The sequence below is a fragment of the Camellia sinensis genome, chromosome 12 (genome assembly GCF_055761805.1).
Source record: "Camellia sinensis isolate YWXY chromosome 12, ASM5576180v1, whole genome shotgun sequence".
Taxonomy (NCBI): Eukaryota; Viridiplantae; Streptophyta; class Magnoliopsida; order Ericales; family Theaceae; genus Camellia; species Camellia sinensis.
The window spans coordinates 10,270,385-10,290,071 of record NC_138972.1 but is presented as its reverse complement, the minus strand read 5'-3'; the positions used below and the strand labels follow the sequence as shown (position 1 = coordinate 10,290,071).

The following is a 19,687-nucleotide window of genomic DNA, read 5'->3' as shown; positions in this document are numbered from 1 at the left end:
ACCAAACTAACGAAAGGTATATTACACACCACTTTTGACAGTGAGTTTTGTTCGTTGAAAAATTAGAATGAAATTAATATAACAAAAGGACAATTTTCATTTTCCCCAAACTTAAAATTAGATTAAAATATAATTAAGAATTGATCTAAAATATAAGATAAACAATAATTAAGAATTGATCTAAAATATAATTAAATTAAAATTAGATTAACTTGTCAAAAATTATAATACATAATTAAGAATTTAGGATTAATTATGATCTAAAATATAATTAAAATTACAATAAATAGTTAAATATTTAGGATTGATTGTGATCTAAAATATAATTAAATTGAAATTAGAATAAAAATTTAAGAATTACAATAAATAATTAAAAATTTATTATTAATTATGATTTAATTGAATTAATACTAGATATTATAAATTGTGTATAAAAATGAGAAAGAAAATAATAAAAAAGTATAAGATTTCAAAGTATTATAATCATTTCACATTTATAGTTAACAGTATTAATGATTACGTTTTAGTCCAAAACCATATTGGGGGCATATGGCTATTTTTAAAAGATGGGGAGATAAAGTGCTATCAAGCCATACCAGAGGGAGGTAAAATGAATTTTGCTATTCTTTTTATTCACCTTAAGGTTCTGTTTAATTGGGAGATTTGAAAAAAAAAAAAATTGAAAAGGAAAAGAAAAAAAATAAATGAAATGTAAATAAAATATACTTATATTTCACCTAATTTTACATACATTTTTTCTTTCCCTTTTCAAATCCCTCCCCAAATCTCCCAATCACATACAACCTAAGTAAAAATTAAATTATGTTGTACATTCATGTTCATTCCAATTGTTATAAATCACTCTTCAGTCTATCAATGAAGTGGATGAGGATGATGGCTTTCTATTATATTCTTGTTGTAAAGAGAGAATGTCGTCTATTTTGAATGTATGCCTTAGAATAACAACTTGATTTATTTTGTTGAATTATATGTATGATGCATTAGACATGGGAATGTATACCATGTAACTATTGTAAAAGATAATGAATAGAATCCAGAACATGTTTTGTATGTGATATATATGTATCGTCGGAGAGCTAGAGTATGATTATTTGATTACTTCTATTACATTGAGGTAGAATTATATGGGTTTATAAAATTGGGTAGTGACAATGACTGGATCCAAAGTAATTTTGTTTATTTATTTGTTTGTTTCAATTTGTGTTTTTCTATGAAAGATATACAAGAGCAAGAGCAAGAGCAAGAGCAACAGCAACAGCAATTCAGTTTGGTTAAGAAGTCAAATGATGATTGGCATACAGCATGCAAGTATTCATAGTGGAAGTTGTCTGCAGGTTGGACAATACCACTTTCCTTTGAATCTCGTCTCCGGTGTGAGCCCAACACACGAGTAGTGGAACCATTCACCTCCTTGGCACTGTCAAAAGAAAAAATAAATAAAACATAAATAAACCAGAATCACAAAGATCCTTTCTTCACTTCCCCACAATGACTACCTTAATTACAAAGTCAATCAATTAGTTACCTTCATCTCAAGACTGGTGGTTAAGTTGGCAAGGATTCAAATTGCTTGAAATTACTATTTTACCATCATATTATATTTTAAGTGATAAGCAGCAAGTGAATGTGTACCTAGAGAAGACCACACAATACAACAAAGAGATGGATTTGGCTTTCATAAATCAGTTACGATTCTTATTTTATGAACCAAAAATATGTCCAGAGATTGGCTTTTTCACCTCACATTGTATTGATTATCTATGTTGTTCCAAATCTCTCTCATGCTTCCAATCAGATACTCCGAAAAAATTCTACAATACTAACTACTGTTCATTACATAACTCCTCACTATCATCTTTGACGAATTTTTTTGAACGATTCTGCCACCAAGACAATCAAACCTAACAGTTGAAATATCTGTATCTAATGAATCAACGAAAACAAAATAGAATGAGAACCAGGAGAGAATTATGCAGAGAGAAAGCTATAAAAAAGAATGAAGAAAACGTGAGTTACATTTTCATTGTCACAGGCAATCATATCTCCAAAAGACACCTGAAAGATGATTAAGGCAGTTGCAGTATGTTAGTGATGTAGTTTACCAAATCAATTGAAGCGAAGAGAGACAGAGAGAGGTAACTTGAAAAATAACTAAAAAAACAAAACACAAGTTGAACAGAAGTCAGAACCTGATGGCACACACAGTAGGTAGGTTCATTTGGATCAATGGGTTGATCAAGATCAACAGGGGCAGCAAAATCCTTCTTAAGGCCGCCGGGAGGAGGCATGAGCTCAAAATCCCTGTCACGCTCTCGGTCCCAGTCCCTCTCCCTGTAATCAACCCTTTTTGGTTGAGGTGTTCCGTAATGTGATCTGCGTTTCTCATTTTTAGGGACTAAAGGTAATGGAGGAAGAATTGTTGGCTCATCTGGTGATATTTTTCCCTCTGTAAATATTGGCAAAAGAAAAATTATAAGCAAACCTAGAGAAAAATACTGGAATTACCTCAACCATTAGTATGTCCCATTTGATGATCCAAACCTAGAGAAAAATACTGGAATTACCTCAACCATTAGTATGTCCCGTTCCAGTGTGGCCGGGACATGTCATGCAATTACCTCAACCATTAGTATGTCCCATTTGATGATCCAGTATGATACAGTTGAGAATATAAATAATGAAGTTGTCCATCTCTCTAATAGCTTAAGCTTTTAGATGAGTTGGTGGTCATTGGTCAACAATTTAATATGGTATTAGAGCAAGTAATGGCCCTGTTTGGTGGAGCTTTTTTTAAGTTAAAAGCTGATAATCAAAAAGCAGAAGCTAAAAACACCCCTACCTCACCTTTCAAATAATCAGCTTTTTTTAGCTTATTTAAGCTATTTCTGCCTAATAAGCTATAGGCAGAAGTTGCACTAAACAGTCTAGTACAGACTCCCAAATCAAAATACGCTATAATCACCCCCCAAAAGCTATAACAAATATCATGTCTTTAAACCTCACCGCCCACCCGATAATTAAAATACTTACACATGTTTGGTCCACTTATGGAGGACAGCCCGGCCACACATGGCCTATTGAGAATATAAATATAAATATAAATAATAAAATTGCCCCTCTATCTAATAGCTTAAGCTTTTAGATGAGTTGGTGGTCAACAATTCAATATCAAACACTAAAAATACCAGTTGTTACTGATATCTAATGGTGTTTAAATAGGGAAAATTAAACTTTTAAGTAAGGTGTATTGGCATTTTAGGAAACTTCTAGCGGTCATACAAGATGCTGGTTTTTAAGACCACAAGACTTTTTGCTTAAACCCATTAACTTATTTATAGCCAATTCAGAACTGCTAAAAAAACATTATAAAGAGTAATTGAACTGGATACTCTAGGAAGCATTTGCTAAACCTTGCTTTAGATCTTCTGCAAAGTTGGTCAGGTCCTCATCAAGCCGCTTTATATGGCTATCTATCTGAAATAAAATAAGCAAATAAAATAAAATGAAAAAGAGAGCTCCAACTCTTAGAAGGTAACAACAATACAGTGACTGGACAATATATGAAAATAATGCACCACAGATAAATTTAATACTTGGGACATAATCAAATTTTGTGTCCCCCAATGGTTTATGGTTAAACAATGTTGTGTTGTGACAACAAAAAGCTCCTAGCATAATCTAGAATACAATGAGAAAATAAACATTCTAACAAACATGACACAGCAAACCATTGTCTTCATTGTTTAAGTGAAAGAATTGTGGAAACAAGCAACTCATAAGATCAACATTATATAAGAGAGCATTGACAGGAGAATTCACTATAACTACTCTGGTGAAATTTTAAGAGGTTACCAAAAATGGAGTGCACATGAAAACAGAAGTAAAACCAATTGGTAGTTCAGGGGTAACCTCATAGTATTTCAGCGCATCTCCAGTGGCTAGCTGTATTAACATGTGTGTAGCCCTTATAAAGCTAATACAACAGAAAATAGTCTATCACAAGGAAATAAATCAAAGACAAAACAAGCCCAATAGAATATGAAGAGAGATAGAAATAGATGGAGAGAGGGAGAAAGAATGAGAGAGCACTGACCTTTGAAAAAATAAAAAATAAATTAAAAAATTGGAATAAAAAACAACTGGATATTTATTTGTTGTATCCCTCCCGTATCTGAAACCTAAATAAAAAACAAATTGGATACCTATTTATCATATCCAATACATATCCAGACATATTGATCATGTATTTGTATCCGATACATATCCAACACTCGTACAGGACCTTTTTTGGAGTATCCGTTCTTTATAGACCTCAAATAAACAACTTTTAGTGTAGTAGTCAAATGTAAATAAAAGTTATGTGGGTTTTGACAACATAATTAAACAATTATACAACAATCGTGGCAGTATGACAGTGAGATTGTCCTAGCAAACTACCAACACTAATCAGATGCCAATTTACTTGCAATGCCAAGTATCACATACATTGAAGTTATGTATTAGCGTTAAAGAGACATTTGAGAACTTTCTCAAATACACAAGCACACATTAGTTGTAAAAAGTGGGGGCTGGTGGTGGAGCGCCTATGCGAGAGTATATATTTTATATATAAATATATTGTAAGAAATATGTTTGTTGTTTAGGCTGAAATATGTTTGTTGTTTAGTGATGTAAGACGAGTAAGGATTACTTTCCTACAAGTAGTGAGCCCTGATTAAATATACTGGCAGCAGCAACAATAGACTTATAGGACTAGATTTGGTGGGAGTTTGTGGCTACAAAAGTATTTAAAAAATAAGAGTTTAAGAGTTTGCAAAAAGGTGGGGTTTTGGAAATGAAAACACAAGTGTTCAGGGGCTATTGGGTGGCTGTTCTAAGCACTGTGAACAGTGATGCGAACAATAACCTTGCTGGAGAGAGAGAAAGTGTGACAACCCTGACCTCCGTATTGTTTTTACATATTATTTTATTGGGTATAATATGCATGATTACATGCTTATTTGATACTTATCTGTTTGTTTGTGATATATCTGTTTGAATGTCGCCTTAGAATTCAAAATTGAAAGCCCAAATAGATTCAAAAATCGAAATTGATTAATTCAATAGGTTAGTTGGAATATTTAGAACTATATGGCAAGTTTAATTAAAATTTGATTCGGAACAAAATAATTATAATAAATTAATTATAATTTATTAGACTTAAGCCTAATTGATTAGTCTTAATAACATTTAATTAGTTAAGCCTAATCCACCTATATATATATATATGTTAATTACACTTAAGACTTCATTTTCAACAACTCTTGAGCTGAAAATTGAGAGAGGAGAAGAGAGACAACACTTGTAGAGAGAGAGAAGGGGAATTCAAGGCAGTTTGAAGAAATTAAGCTTAATTGAGGCCAAATTCAAGCTCTAGGTATGATTCTTACCCATAATTCATGAAGATAATCCATGTAGGAAGATGAATTCACCAAGTTGTAGGACCATTTGCATGAATTTGAAAGAAAAGAGTTAGAATCATCATGAGTGTCGTGAGTTTGAGTGAATTGTGCACATACATGCATAATTCTCCATCTTTGAACTTGGTTCTCTACAAATTCATACATACATGGGAATTACACAGGTTATTTCTTGAGATTCTTCATGATTTTACACTCAACATCTCATATAAACATGGTTTGTAAAGAAAAGAGTTGAGTTTACCACATGCATGGCAAGAACATGGTGTTTTGAACTTTGTTTTGAAGAATTAAAAAAGATAATCCATGTAGGAAGATGAATTCACCAAGTTGTAGGACCATTTGCATGAATTTGAAAGAAAAGAGTTAGAATCGTCATGAGTGTAGTGAGTTTGAGTGAATTGTGTACATACATGCATAATTCTCCATCTTTGAACTTGGTTCTCTACAAATTCATACATACATGGGACTTACACATGTTATTTCTTGAGATTCTTCATGATTTTACACTCAACATCTCATATAAACATGGTTTGTAAAGAAAAGAGTTGAGTTTACCACATGCATGGCAAGAACATGGTGTTCTGAACTTTGTTTTGAAGAATTAAAAAAGAATTTGGGATCATGGTTTCATAATTTTCAACAATTCATATTTTATGAAGAGTTTCTAAGCTTTTGAGACTAACCATGCAAGCTTTAAACTTGAAAGGAATGTTTTTTAACTTCAAACTCAATTCTGGAAAACTCAGAATTCGCCCAGTTCACTCGAGTGAAGAATTCATGGCTCGAGCGACCATTGCAGGCATCCAGTATTTTTGCAAGCCTTTGGCAGTTGACTCGAGTGACCAAGTGTGCGCTCGAGAGAACTCACCTTTCTTCAACACTTGGCTCAAGTGACCATCGAGCGCACATTTTGAGCAACCAATACTTTTGCAGTCAAGTCACACCGCTCTATTTTCAACAAATTTTGACAAACACTCCTAAGTGCATATTTGCATCATCATGTCCTTTTAGGCATTCTTAAACATCATTAGTCATGGAATAAGTTAGAAACACATGCAAGAAGATTGGATTAAGATGCTTTACTTGTTACAAACGTGTGTTTAATGTGTATTTATGTTATGTGATTTGTGTAGGTAGCCAAACGAGGTCTATCATCAATACCAGCCCACTGTGAGTAGTATCTTTGTAAAAATATGTTATTAAAGTGTATTTTTGGTTTACCGCAAGGTTATTATTTTGAAATGATATTTTGATATGAGTGACTGATTATCTCTTTTGAAATGTAATGTCGTATCCTTAGTGTAGCCCTCACCTGGGGTAACAATACCATGACCCTTTGCTATAAGACCCTCGCCCGAGGAAATCAATACCATGGCCCTTCGCTATAAGACCCTCGCCCAGGAAAAATGATACCATGGCCCTTTGTTATATGTGCATAGAGATCTCTGATGTTGACCCAAGTGGTCTATTTGCTTGGCCTATATGGTCCCTTCATTAGACTCATGCGGTCCCTTTGTTATGCCTTCGAGCCCTTTGTTGCACTATTGGATGTACCACATATAAATATGATTTGTGAACTTTGATACGACAAGTACTCACTTATGATTTGTTTCGAACTCATGTGATATGATTTGTTTCGAACTCATGTGAAATGATTTTGTACTATGATAGATATCATTCATTTAACCTCTTTACACTGGTATTACTCACTGAGTTTTAGCTTACCCCCTTCCCCTATATATATGTAGGTAAGCAAATGGAGCGACAAGCTTAGAGCAACCTCGGCAGTCCACCCTTTTGTCAAGCCGCTTCGGAGTGCCTCTCTGATGGGGCGATCTTGGTCTCATGTGGAGCCAAGTTGTGTCAACCTTGTGAACCAAGTTCTTTTATTTAGTTTGCTTTTGTTTTTGGAACTTGTTATGTACGGATATTTTGTCTAAATGTTAAGATGTTTGATGTAAGTTGTAACTATGAGTTCATGTCTAGTTTTAATTATTCATGTAATTATATGTGTGCACTGCTCGATGGACATGGTTGTATTTTAATATTGCGTCCGCAATGCCCCGTTATTATTTCTAATTATTAATTATCAGTTTTGTCTTTGAGACCGAACGTAATCTGGGATTACTGGCCGGTCACGGCATAAACCTCTGGGGGCGGATTCGGGTCGCGTGAGAGAGAGAGAGAGAGAGAGAGAGAGAGAGAGAGGTGCGTCACCCTCACATGGGATAGGCCAATCACACAAACACAACCTCAGATTTTCATAATATTAACTCTTCTCCTTAATCATTGAGATTACACATATATTTATAAGCTAAAGACTCTTAATTCTATCAAGACTATAACTCAAATTTAAAAACTAAAAATATTTAGCAACTATTAATATTCTAAACCAATTATGACTTTCAATTCTACTTCAATCATAAAAGGAAACTGTAATGGCTTCCAATTCTACTTCAACATCAAAATAGGAAATTTAGACTTTTGACCACTAAGATTATTTTAGACATAATAAAACCTATATATAATGATCCATTTAATAACTTGACCCAAAATAATAAAATCCATGGGTGACCCCTATAACCCATGTCCAACAATTATTGGAATTACCATTATACCTTTAGTTACTAAAACCTACTATAATGACATGAAGACTCGAAATTATTCCAAATCTTTAATTCTTGATACCCAAAATGTGCCTCATGTGAAATTCCAGATTTGTTCTTTTTCTTCTTTCCATGATCTTCATCATTTAGGTTGTAATATATATGTTAAATGTATACATTATACCACCACTTCAAGTGTTAAAATAAGCATAGTAAATTCTCATATCACAAGTAACAATTCATTACCAATAACATACATTTTATTCGTGTTTAGCTTGTTAGGGTTATTTACTTTTTGTATTCTCATTGTCCTTTTGTAAGAGAATGCCTCATCCTCTCTTCCTTTTTTGATTTATCAATAAAGCTTTTGTTGTTGATCAAAAAAATAACATACATTTTATGTTTAAGTTCTCAAAAAAAAAAAAAAATGAAAAATCTCCATCTTTTAATTCATGGGAGGAAAACCAAGTTGAGGATAAATATTTCTTCTCTACATAATATTATATTTTGCCTCGGTAGCTTTCTATTATATTTATTTGGGATTCATATGTTTGAATGGTCCCATCCTAGATCTAGTTGGAACAACATTCCAGTTGAGAGAGAATTGAAGTTCTATCTTGATGAGAGCGCAGTCCAAACAAGACACCCCCCAGTAGGCCATTGTTGCAGCAACTAAGAAGGCGAGTTATTGATGTATGAAGAACACATAAAGAAATGATATCACCTGCAAAAACATATTTGTCCGTTGCATTTTATCAGTTTGATATGACTTGCCACGATTGACAAATATTGAATTGCCACATGAAAGAATTATTTGTTGTGCATTGAGTGTATACTAATCTTGTGCTCTGGACCATTATTTATCATGGTGGCAATGGCCTAATCAATGAGTCACTCTTTTCCTATTTCCGACTAAACCTCAGATCTCTAGTTATATTAAAGTCTACAACATCTGCTGTAAAAGTTGCTAGCTTAGCATTACTACAATATTCAATGATGTAATGCCCACGCTGAGAAGTAAACAGAATGAATGCTGTCATGCATGGCACAAATACGTCAAGGATGCAAAGCTCGAAATTGATGCTGACTTCATGATTACATAACATAAAATATAAATAAATAAATCTTGCAGCATTCTTATTTAATGCCCACATGCCCTAATCTAGCTAATTTTTTTTTTTTTAATAACAGCATGCCCCCTTTAAGATATATATATATATATATATAAAAGAATCAAATCCTTTTATAGCATAAGACAGGCTTTTAAAGTGGAGACAATGTTTGCATTGCGCCACAAAATAAAAGGCCAAAGTATGGATATTTGAACAAATTTGGAGCATGAGTTGTGCACACAGAAACCGTATACTCTTTTTTTAATGGCATAAAATCCTTCAGTTTTGTTAAAAGACTCAGGGATCTAGCTTGAAGGACTAATTCTAATTTCTAATTAATAAATAAGTATGAAGGTGATAATTTCAAAAAGCTTATGGCCATAAGAGACCATTGACAGGTGTTGCCATATGAGTGACCTTCTTAATAAAATGGAGAGTTTGCATACACCTCATCGTTACATTGCAACTTAGAGAATTTCCATGGTGCTATCGTGATGCTAGTGAACTTCACTAAAACTGTGGTAGATTACAACATTGAAAATGTAATCAGCAGCTGAATTGCCCACATATTAATTAATTAGAAACTAAGTACAATATCATTTAACAAGGAAGCAATTTAGAAAAAAATATATATAATCGACTAAGAATGAACGCACTCTAGTCTAGTCTCTACACGTGAACACATACCAAAAATTGTAGCAAAATCTTGATTTGGTTACTAAACACACATCATAGAATTAAAGAACAGAATGATTAGAAGCATAGAACCTACTGCATGGAATGGAACTGGCATAAAATGAAGCATAATAGGCTGAGAAAGTTCTATAAAAGAAGTGAATGAAATTTAGCTTACAAGGTCATAAGCTTGCCGTGCCAATAAAACCTTCTCGGTGCATAGACTCAAGGCATTGTCCTGGTTTGCCTCAATATCCTTTTTCATCTTCTCGAAAGCAGGCTCCTCTTCGTCTTCTTCTTCTTCTTCTCCTTCTTCACCGTCAACGTGGTGTTCTTCATCTTCTTCTTCTTCCTCTTCTTCTTCTTCTTCATCATCATCATCTTCGTCTTCTTCTTCTTCTTCTTCGTTATTACCTTTCTTTGAGCCTTGAGAAGCCAACCCCAAGCAGTACTTGGTCTGCTGCCTTGTTTGATTTATCATAGCTTTCTCCCAAAATTTTGAATCACATTATCATTATTATTATTATTATTATTATTATTATTAGAATAAAAAAATCTAACAAAAGGATAGCATGCCTAGTCTCTCTCTCTCTCTCTCTCTCTCTCTCTCTCTCTCTCACACACACACACACATACATATGCAAACAAACATTTATTATTCTAACATTTGTGTTAGATTGAGAGTCGGGATGAGCATAGTTCAAATTGGTTCGATTTAATCCATTACCTACGGTTACACCAAATTTAGAACCAAACCAATCCATAAAAATCTTGGAATTAATCCAAACAACTAAACCACGGTTCAATTCAGTTCGGAATCGCGAATTTTAAAAATATTATCATTATACATAATGTGATTAGAAAATATTACTCAAGAAATGTTTATATGGTTGTTTAGAACTATTCTATCATGTTGCGTTTGGTTGGGGAATTTGGGAAGGGATTTAGAAAAGACAAAAAAAAAAAAAAAAGTGTGTGAAACTAGGTAAAATGAAAGTATATTTTATTCACATTTACCCTTTTTTTTTTTTTTTTTTTTTGGTTCAATTACCTTTCCAAATCCTTTCCCAAATCCCAAACCAAAAACAGGCGTCATTAAATTTTTTATATTTGATAGTAATAAAATATTTTATTATAACATAATCTAAACTGTCTAGTTCGGACTGAAGCGTAAGGTTTCGTGTATTTCAAAAACCAAAAACGATTATGGTCAGCCCTAATTGAGTGTGAAAGGAAGGAAGGAAGGAAGTACGTACCTTGTGAACGTTCATCGAGTTCTCTAATGGTATTGAGAAGCCTCTGGAGCTCTGCTGGCAATGTGCTTGCATCTATTCGAATTTTTAAATAAATAAATAAAATCAGCAGCAAATAGAACTCAAAAAGAGAATATGATAAATTGAGAGAGAAGAGACAGAGGAAATAACATACATTCCAAATAGTCATCCACGAACACTCCAGTTCGAGCGATGGCCATGGCGTACCAACCAGCTGCGGTGCCCTTCTTCTCCTCCTTTTCTTTTTTTTTTGGTTAGGGTTTTACAATTTTGAGAGGGAAAGACGAGCTCGATTTTCGATTTCCGATTTCCCTTGGACAAAAGTGGAAAGAAAAAAAAAACCACGCGGGTCCTTCTGAAATGGGAAATTCTATTTGCACTTTCAAAACTGTTTATTAAGGTCAAGTTTGGGTACTTTCAAAAAAAATCAAAAAGTCGAAAAGTTACTCAAAAAATTAAAAAGTTAAAACTATTCATCAAAAGTCAACAATTACGGCTGCACAACTCCCAATTCAAATTTTTCCCTACAAATCAATTTTTACAATTTTTTATTACACATTTTTCAATAAAAAGTCAAAAAGTTAACCCAAACATCCATATTTTCAACCTCAATTTTTTAGTCCAAAAAGACAAAAAATGCACTTTTTTAGTCTTCCCAAACTTGGCCTAAATTCTATTTGCACTTTTAAGTTTATTAGGTCCCGTCTGGTAACAAATATCAAAAATTACGGCGTCGTTCGGTTTTTAATTTTTTATTTATATTTATAAAAATTTTAAAAATTTAAATAAAAACTTGTTTGATAAAATTTTTAATTTATAAATCAGTGGTCACAGTTTACAAATTTTGCCAAAAAATAAAAACACAAAAAATGTGTTTCCGTTTTGAGTTTTGAGTTTTTTTTTTTTTTATCACCCAAAACTAGCCACCGCCCGCTACCATTTTCCACCACCATTTTTCGGCACCACCACCCACCACCACCACCTGCCACCACCACTCACCACCCACCTGCCACCACTAGTCACCACCCGCCACCACCAGCCACCACCCACTCGCCGCCGCCACCCACCCCTTGTCGCCGTCGCCGCCACCACCACCACCACCATCACCCACCACCCACTGGCTACCACCTACCACCCGCCATCGTCACCCACCCACCCACCACCACCACCACCCACCCGCTACCACCCACCGCCACCCGCTATCTACCACCCACCGTCACCACTTTCCACTACCGTCTTCCGTCGCCACTTGCCACCACTTGCCATTTCTCACTCTCTTCTTGTTTAAACAGATAGACACCCTTAAACATGGAGTTCACTTACTTAACCTTAATTTCTCATAGAAATTCACAATAAGCATTCAAAATCACAAAATAGGGTCTGAAAATATATCAGAAAACATGTACGAGGGTCTGGTTATTACAGGTTGGCCAGAAATCCCAACCATGCTGACATGCGAGAGGCCGATGGGAATGGCCTACCAGATTCTGATCGAGCCAGCGGAAGTCGGGAATAGATACGTTAGAGCTCGCGATGCACCTCCGGTATGTACCACATTTTCTCCAGCTTTTCATTTTCTTTTTGATATTTGTTCCTTCCGAATACTGATCATTCCCAATGCATTTGTAGGCACCACCGAAGTACACTGAGGGACTGCTCGAGCTACTGGCTTCGTTCGAGAGCATGATACTGAGAAATGAGGCACTGCTCAGTCTCCATAACATCCAGGTATTCTCTCATATTTTCTACCCGTATTTCAGCATTTTCAATACTGTTGTGCACATCATTCTCACTAAAGCACTGATACTTATATCACGGTATGCATTTTTTCCCTTGTCACATCACACTGATATGTTGCACTGACACACTACACTGTATTTGTACTGTATCTAGCTCATTGCATCCCACCACTTTCATCATGCTGCATCTGTAACTATACATTGTATCTGATATGCCAATACTACATCTCTTCAGGTTCCAGCCGCATCGAGAGCACTAGTGGCGGCGATTGTGCCTGTACCATCACCACCTCATCCAGCAGCAGAGGGGAGGGAGAGACAGACCCCAACATACAGCCAAGAAGAGCATTGTGGTCGAGGTTGGATGAGCCCCTCGGGGCCAGTGTTGAGTGACGATGATGCTGAGAAGTGACTCCGGAGAGGCAGTGAGTCCACAGTCTGAGTCCTTTGAGAGTGGAGATGATGGTGGCTCGAGATCTAAGAGCAAAGGCAATACTAAATCGGGTTTTGAGGCAGAGAGCGGCAATGATTCTAGTTTTGGCTCGACATCTAAGTCAGACAGCGGCGCTGATAGAGACAGCTTTGAGTCTCCACCCAGGAAGAGAACGAAAAGGGCCTCTCGAGCCTGAGATGACTGGCATTGATCTCTTTTGTACTTTTGCTTAGTTTCTTTTTGGTTGGTAGCATTAGCATATGTATAGCTTTAGGAAGTTCTACTTTGCTTTAAAAACTTGTACTGCTCTTTTGTAAAAAAGCCATGATCGGAATAAAACCTTGTAGTTTTTATGAAAAGTGTGTTGTCATTTTTGCATCATGAGCACCATATATGCATGAAATGAACAGGGAACTGAAATGGCCAAGAGCGCTTAATTAAAACAAGATGCTTAATCGGGTAATGAACTAACCAACAAACAAAGTACAAAATGCAATATACAACTCGATAAACAAAACAACAATAACTCAATAAACAAAATAAAACAACTCAACAAACTTGCTAAAACCAAAATGACTCAAAACAAGACCTTAAAACACGCAAAGAGTAGAACAAAACACATGTTTTCAACATTGTTCATCACAAAGGTGGACAGCAGACCTGAGAGAAAGGGTGCCGACCAAAATAGGAATTTGCCGGCCATCTGCCGACCGCAAGAAATGGCCTGCCGGCCATCAGCAGTGGGCTGCTTGCCACCAATGAGCAGAACCTCCAGATTGTTGACAATTGGCTTCCACTCACTGCCTTATCTTCTACAAAAGGTTCACCTTCGTCATTTCTTCTCTAGAACTCATTCTAGCTGTTATTTTTTGCCACAAATAGAGCCATTTCTTGCCCAAAACCTTGCGGATTGGATTGCAACTTTGGATGGCTCAAAAAAGGTGAATTTTTGGGGTTTCGGCATAAATGCACTTTTTTCATTGAGTCGGACTCCACTTTGTTTTTCGTTTCTTCATATCGCGGCTAGATGTTAGAACCTGATTATACATGTCTTTAGCTTTGGGGGACAAGAAATATGCCCGACAATTGAAGAATTTCAGGCATTAATGGAATCCTGGCATGATAAGAAGATTATGCCTCAGCCCCGTTTTGGTCATGCCCAAGTTTTGGGACGGATGTGTGGGCTCACTCTGCACAAGGCTCGATCTCTGGCCCACAACGGAGAGCTGGATATTCCTAGTTTGATTCGTCGATTTTTTGATGCCGGTGACCGCAGCGACCGGCTTTGGCGGGGTTTCGGCAACATGCCTTCTGCTTATGTATGTTGGCTCATTTCCTTCTTGCCCCTAGTTTTGGTAGATCTAGCATTCACTTGATCGAAGTGGCGCAAGGCCTAAAAGAAGGCAAGAGTTGCATTGGCTTGACACTGGCCGAGACTTTGATGGGTTAAGATGCCTTCCATCGGCGGGAGACTACCAGATTCACAGGGAGTCCACTACTTCTTCAGGTAATGTTTCCCACCCTTTCTCATATGTGTTTCTCACTTCGCTCGGCACTCATGCTCTGTTGTTCTCTCAAAGCCCTTTTTCTGACTTTTCTCTCAACATATACCTCTATATTCCTTAATCTTTCTTTTCTTTCATCCCTTCCCAGGTGTGCCTTATGGACATGTTAAAGGTAGTGGACTATTGCCCTAAATACTTAGCTCGAGGTTATTTCTTCCATCATCGACTAGTGGATTCCCCGAGTGAGGGATAGTGGTGTGAATGGATGTGCAACAGGTCTGTTGCTGACATAGCTTGGTGCCGCCCCTGGTTTAATCTGACCGAGATAAGCTAAAGCATGGGCCGGCAGTCCAACATTCAGTTGATTGGCCTGACTCACTGTGTATTTTACATCCCGTTCTGGTTAAGGCGTCAGTTTGGGCATGATCAGAGCTGCCTAGAGGAAGGGGTAGAGTACCAGTTTCATTCTCCATCTAAGGTTCACACTTGGCTAGGTACCTCACTGCTTGGAGGATGAGGGAGCTTCTGGCCCCTGCCCCTAGTTTTAGTTGCGCCCTTTCTGGCGAGTGTTTGGATTGGCTCGAGGATGAGGCACAAACCGGGCCCACTTTGGCATCAGAAACTTCCACAAGCACGAGCGGGGGACGCAAGAGCACCTGACTCATCCATGCCCCTAGTTTATTACTTTGACTTTTCTTTCCAAGTTTTTTTTTTTTAATGTAATAAAAGGAACTTTGATTTGTATCGAGAGTTGGAGAACTTTGTATTGAAATCAATGAAATTAAAGTTGTAAGCATTGAAAATTTTCCTTTTGGTTCAAAAATAGTCCAAGTTGTAAAAGGTAAATTTTGAACAAAAATCAACTTCTATTAAAACTTTTCAAAACCATTTTCGAGAAGGACCACCACTTGACACACACAGAATCAATTCTCGAGATGTACAACTCCGAATCCAAAGATAGTAACTACCCCTTGATTGAACACCACTACTCTGCATTGTAACCAGCTTTTCTCTCAGAGTAAAGATCACAATCGAACCCTCAGGTAGAGAACGGATAAAGATTACTTGATCAGACACATGGACAGCGTAGTTGAGTTGGAGGTGTTTACGGCCGGATTTCAGGATGAAGTTGCCTATGTATCCCGAAGATGAGAATCAGGCCTTACGTAGTTCGGTTCAGGTTCACTCAGGTATTAACTCTCTGTTTTTGCTCTTTAACTTTTACCAAGGCCACCCCTTAGGGTTTTCAACCTTGCAAGCTCAGTTTTTCTTTATTTCTAATTTTTTGTGCTCTAACTTTTGCCTAGGTTGCCCTTTCAGGTTTTCGGCCTAGCGAGCCACTCAGGGATAATATTTCTTAAACTTGTCCATATTGATCGGTTGGGAAAATTCCAGGTCATCTAGGTCCATAAGAATAACAGCTCCACCTGACCACATAGTTTTGATGATGTAAGGACTAGTCCAATTAGGTCTGAACTTGCCCCTAGGGTCATGGATAGGAGCTTGGTTGTCTTTCAGCGCTAAATCACCCTCTTTGAGATTCCAGGACTTAACCTTATTTTTAAAAGCCATAGCAATCCTACGTTGATAACCTTGAACATGGTACAATGCTTTCAGCCGTCTCTCATCAAACAACATCAGTTCTTCAAACCTGCTTTGTTGCCAGTCTGTCTCTACTATCTGACACTCAGCCATAACTCGCAGTGACGGGACTTCTATTTCAATTGGCAGAACGATTTCCATTCCGTAGACAAGAGAATAGGGAGTTGCCCCTGTAGACGTCCAGATTGAAGTTTTGTAGCCCCAGAGTGCAAATGGCAATTTGTCTTGCCAATCCTTGTAGGTCTCGACCATTTTCTGCAACATATGCTTGATATTCTTGTTGGCGGCCTCAACAGCTCCATTGGTTTGCAGCCTATATGTAGATGCCTTATGAAAAGCCACATTGTATTTCTTCAACAAGTCTATGACTTCTTTCTTGAAAAGAGAGCCATTATCTGAAATAATCTCATTTGAGACTCCATATCGGCAAATGATGTTGTTTCAGATGAATTTAGTCACATAAGCTGCTTTCAACACTGCGCAGGACTGAGCTTGCACCCACTTTTTAAAGAAGTCAATTGCCACCAAAATGTATTCATTCGCATTCGACCTTTTTGGTGTGACTACGTCGATGACGTCAATTTCCCAAACTGAAAAAGGCCATGGTGAAGTCATATTGTACAGCTTTGACGGCGGAATATTCATGTGGTTAGCATGAATTTGGCATTTTTGGCATCGCCGAACAAAACCAATACAATCCTCCTCTATGGTGGACCAGTAGTAACCGTGCCTGAGAGTCTTCCGGGCTAATATTACTCCGTTCATATGCTCTCTGCACTCCCCTCCATGGATAGCCTCCGTCAAGCGCTTTGATTCCTCTACTTCGACACACAACTTGTGCATTCCCAAATGACCTCTCTTGTACAGTTTACCTCCGCAAATGATAAATTGAACGGCCATCCGCCGTATTCCCCTTTTGTCTTTGGCTTTTGCCCCTGGCAGATAAACCTCCTTTTCCAAGAAGTTCCAGATATCATAGTACCAAGGGTTTTGATCTTGAGCTTCATCTATGGCGGCAGTAGTCTCATAGGCCGGCGTGTATCTCTGCTTAATGATGATTGGACGCATCTGGACTCCAAGTGGGATGTCTATCGTAGAAGATAAAGTTGGTAAGGCATCAGCAAACCTATTGTTCTCTCTCAGTAGATACATGAAAGTCAGCTTTTCAAACCTAGGAATCAGAACGTCTAGGGTCTGGTAATAGATCTTCATCTTTTCTTCTTTGACGTTCCAGTCTCCGTTTGCTTGAGACACAACTAGGTTTGAGTCCCCGATAACATCCAACCTTTTTGCCCCTAATTCTAGGGCGGTTTCCAAACTAGCGATACATGCCTCATATTCTGCTTCGGTAGTGGACACCTTGAACCGGAGTTTGAAGGCTAAAGGTATATGGGAGTTGTCGGGTGCTATCAGCAACACACCTATCCTATAACCGTATTGATTAGACGCTCCGTCAAAGTACATTATCCAAGTCTCCTCATCGACTTGTAGAATAGCTTCATTTGGGAACAGGTATTCTACCGCTTTATCCCCTTCTATTGGATGATCTACCGGGAACTCCACCACAGCTCTCCCATTGACAGACTTGTGAGTGACATACTTTAGATCAAATTTGGAGAGAAGAAACAACCAACGAGCTAGCCTACCCGTAAGCGCTGGTTCTCAAAGAGATATTTGATGGGATCTAATCTTGAAACCAGAATTATGGAGTGAGCTAACAAGTAGTGCCTCAACTTCCTAGTAACCCATTCCAAGTCTAGGCAAGCTTTCTCTAACGGAGTGTCTCATAATCTAGCATTTTCTTGCTCAAATAACAAATGGCTTTTTCCACCATATCCTCAGATTCCTGAACAAGCATGCATCCTATCGTCCTATCGTTGTGTTCGTGACAGACAGATACAAAATCAAAGGCTTTCCCGACTCTGGCGGCGACAACATAGGCGGATTCTGAAGGTACTGTTTGATTTGCTCAAAAACAAATTGACATCGATCATCCCCTTGGAATTTCATTCCTTTCTTCAGGAGACCAAAAAGTGGTTCACAAGTCAACGTTAATTTAGAAATAAACCATCTTATATTGCACTTTGCCGTGAAAGCCTCGCACTTCATTTTCAGTCCTTGGTGGTGGCATTTCTAGGATGGCCTTGATTTTTGAAGGATCTACTTCGATGCGCCTCTGTGTGATCAAAAAACCCAGCATTTTCCCTACTGTCACACCGAAAGTACACTTTTGGGAGTTCAACCTCAGTCTGTATTCTCTGATCCGTTGAAAGAATTTCTTTAAGGCGGTGTAGTGGCCCTATCTTTCCTTGGACTTGACAATCATGTCGTCTACGTACACCTCGACCTCTTTATGGATCATGTCGTGCAGGATAGTGGTTGCAGCCCGTTGATAGGTAGCCCTGGCATTCTTCAATCCAAACGGCATCACCTGATAGTAATAGGTACCCCACGGCATAGTAAATGTAGTTTTCTCTCTGTCCTTAGGCGCCATCAGAATCTGGTTATACCCAGAAAATCCATCTATGAAAGAGAGCATGACTCGCTGTAAAGTCCACCAACTCATCAATATGTGGTAGGGAAAAACCATCCTTCGGACTAGCCTTATTCAGATCCCTGAAGTCGACACAGACTCTGATTCTGCCATCATTCTTTGGGACTAGAACAATGTTGGCCAACCACGTTGGATACTTGGACACAAGCAAGAAACCTGCCTCAATCTGTTTGGTAACTTCTTCCTTAATCTTCAAAGCCCAATCTAGACGTATTCTCCGCAACTTTTGCTTGACAGGTTGGGCCTCAAGATCGAGAGGGATCCGATGCTATATAATCTCAGGATTGATTCCAGGCATGTCTTTGTAGGACCACGCGAAAACATCTTTGAAATCTTTTGATAAAGCGACTAAGCGCTCGCGCTCCTCTGAAGACAACGTGGACCCGATCTGGACCAAACGCGGATCCTTCTAAGTACCTACATTAAAAGCAATGATTTCATCAGCAAGGGTTTTGCAAACCTCTCATTTTCCCGATTAATCAAAAATTTCAAAACCAGAGGAATTCCTTCCTCATCATTTTCATTAAAATTTTGAAAGTCTTGGTTAATGCAATAAACAAGTGGCATAGAGAAATACTCAGAATCTATAGTGGCATTCTCATTCATAAAGTCTAGCTCGTCCAGCTCTTTGGTTACAACCGACTCAAAAGCAAAAGAAAAAGAGGACCTAGACAAGACCTTGGCATCTGGGTTATCACCCCCAG

At 37.5% G+C, this 19,687-nt stretch overlaps 1 protein-coding gene across 1 annotated transcript; it reads right to left on the bottom strand.

Annotated features, from left to right (window-relative positions):
- Positions 1-1,048: 1,048 nt before the first annotated feature.
- On the bottom strand, positions 1,049-11,519 carry LOC114259218 (PHD finger protein ING2). The gene is made up of 7 exons (XM_028199230.2): positions 11,305-11,519; positions 11,133-11,204; positions 10,055-10,359; positions 3,432-3,495; positions 2,211-2,467; positions 2,038-2,076; positions 1,049-1,438 (listed from the first exon to the last, which is right to left on the bottom strand). Exons 1-7 carry the CDS (start codon positions 11,348-11,350, stop codon positions 1,334-1,336), a joined length of 888 nt encoding a protein of 295 aa, XP_028055031.1. The 5' UTR covers positions 11,351-11,519; the 3' UTR covers positions 1,049-1,333.
- Between the last annotated feature and the right edge of the window lie 8,168 nt (positions 11,520-19,687).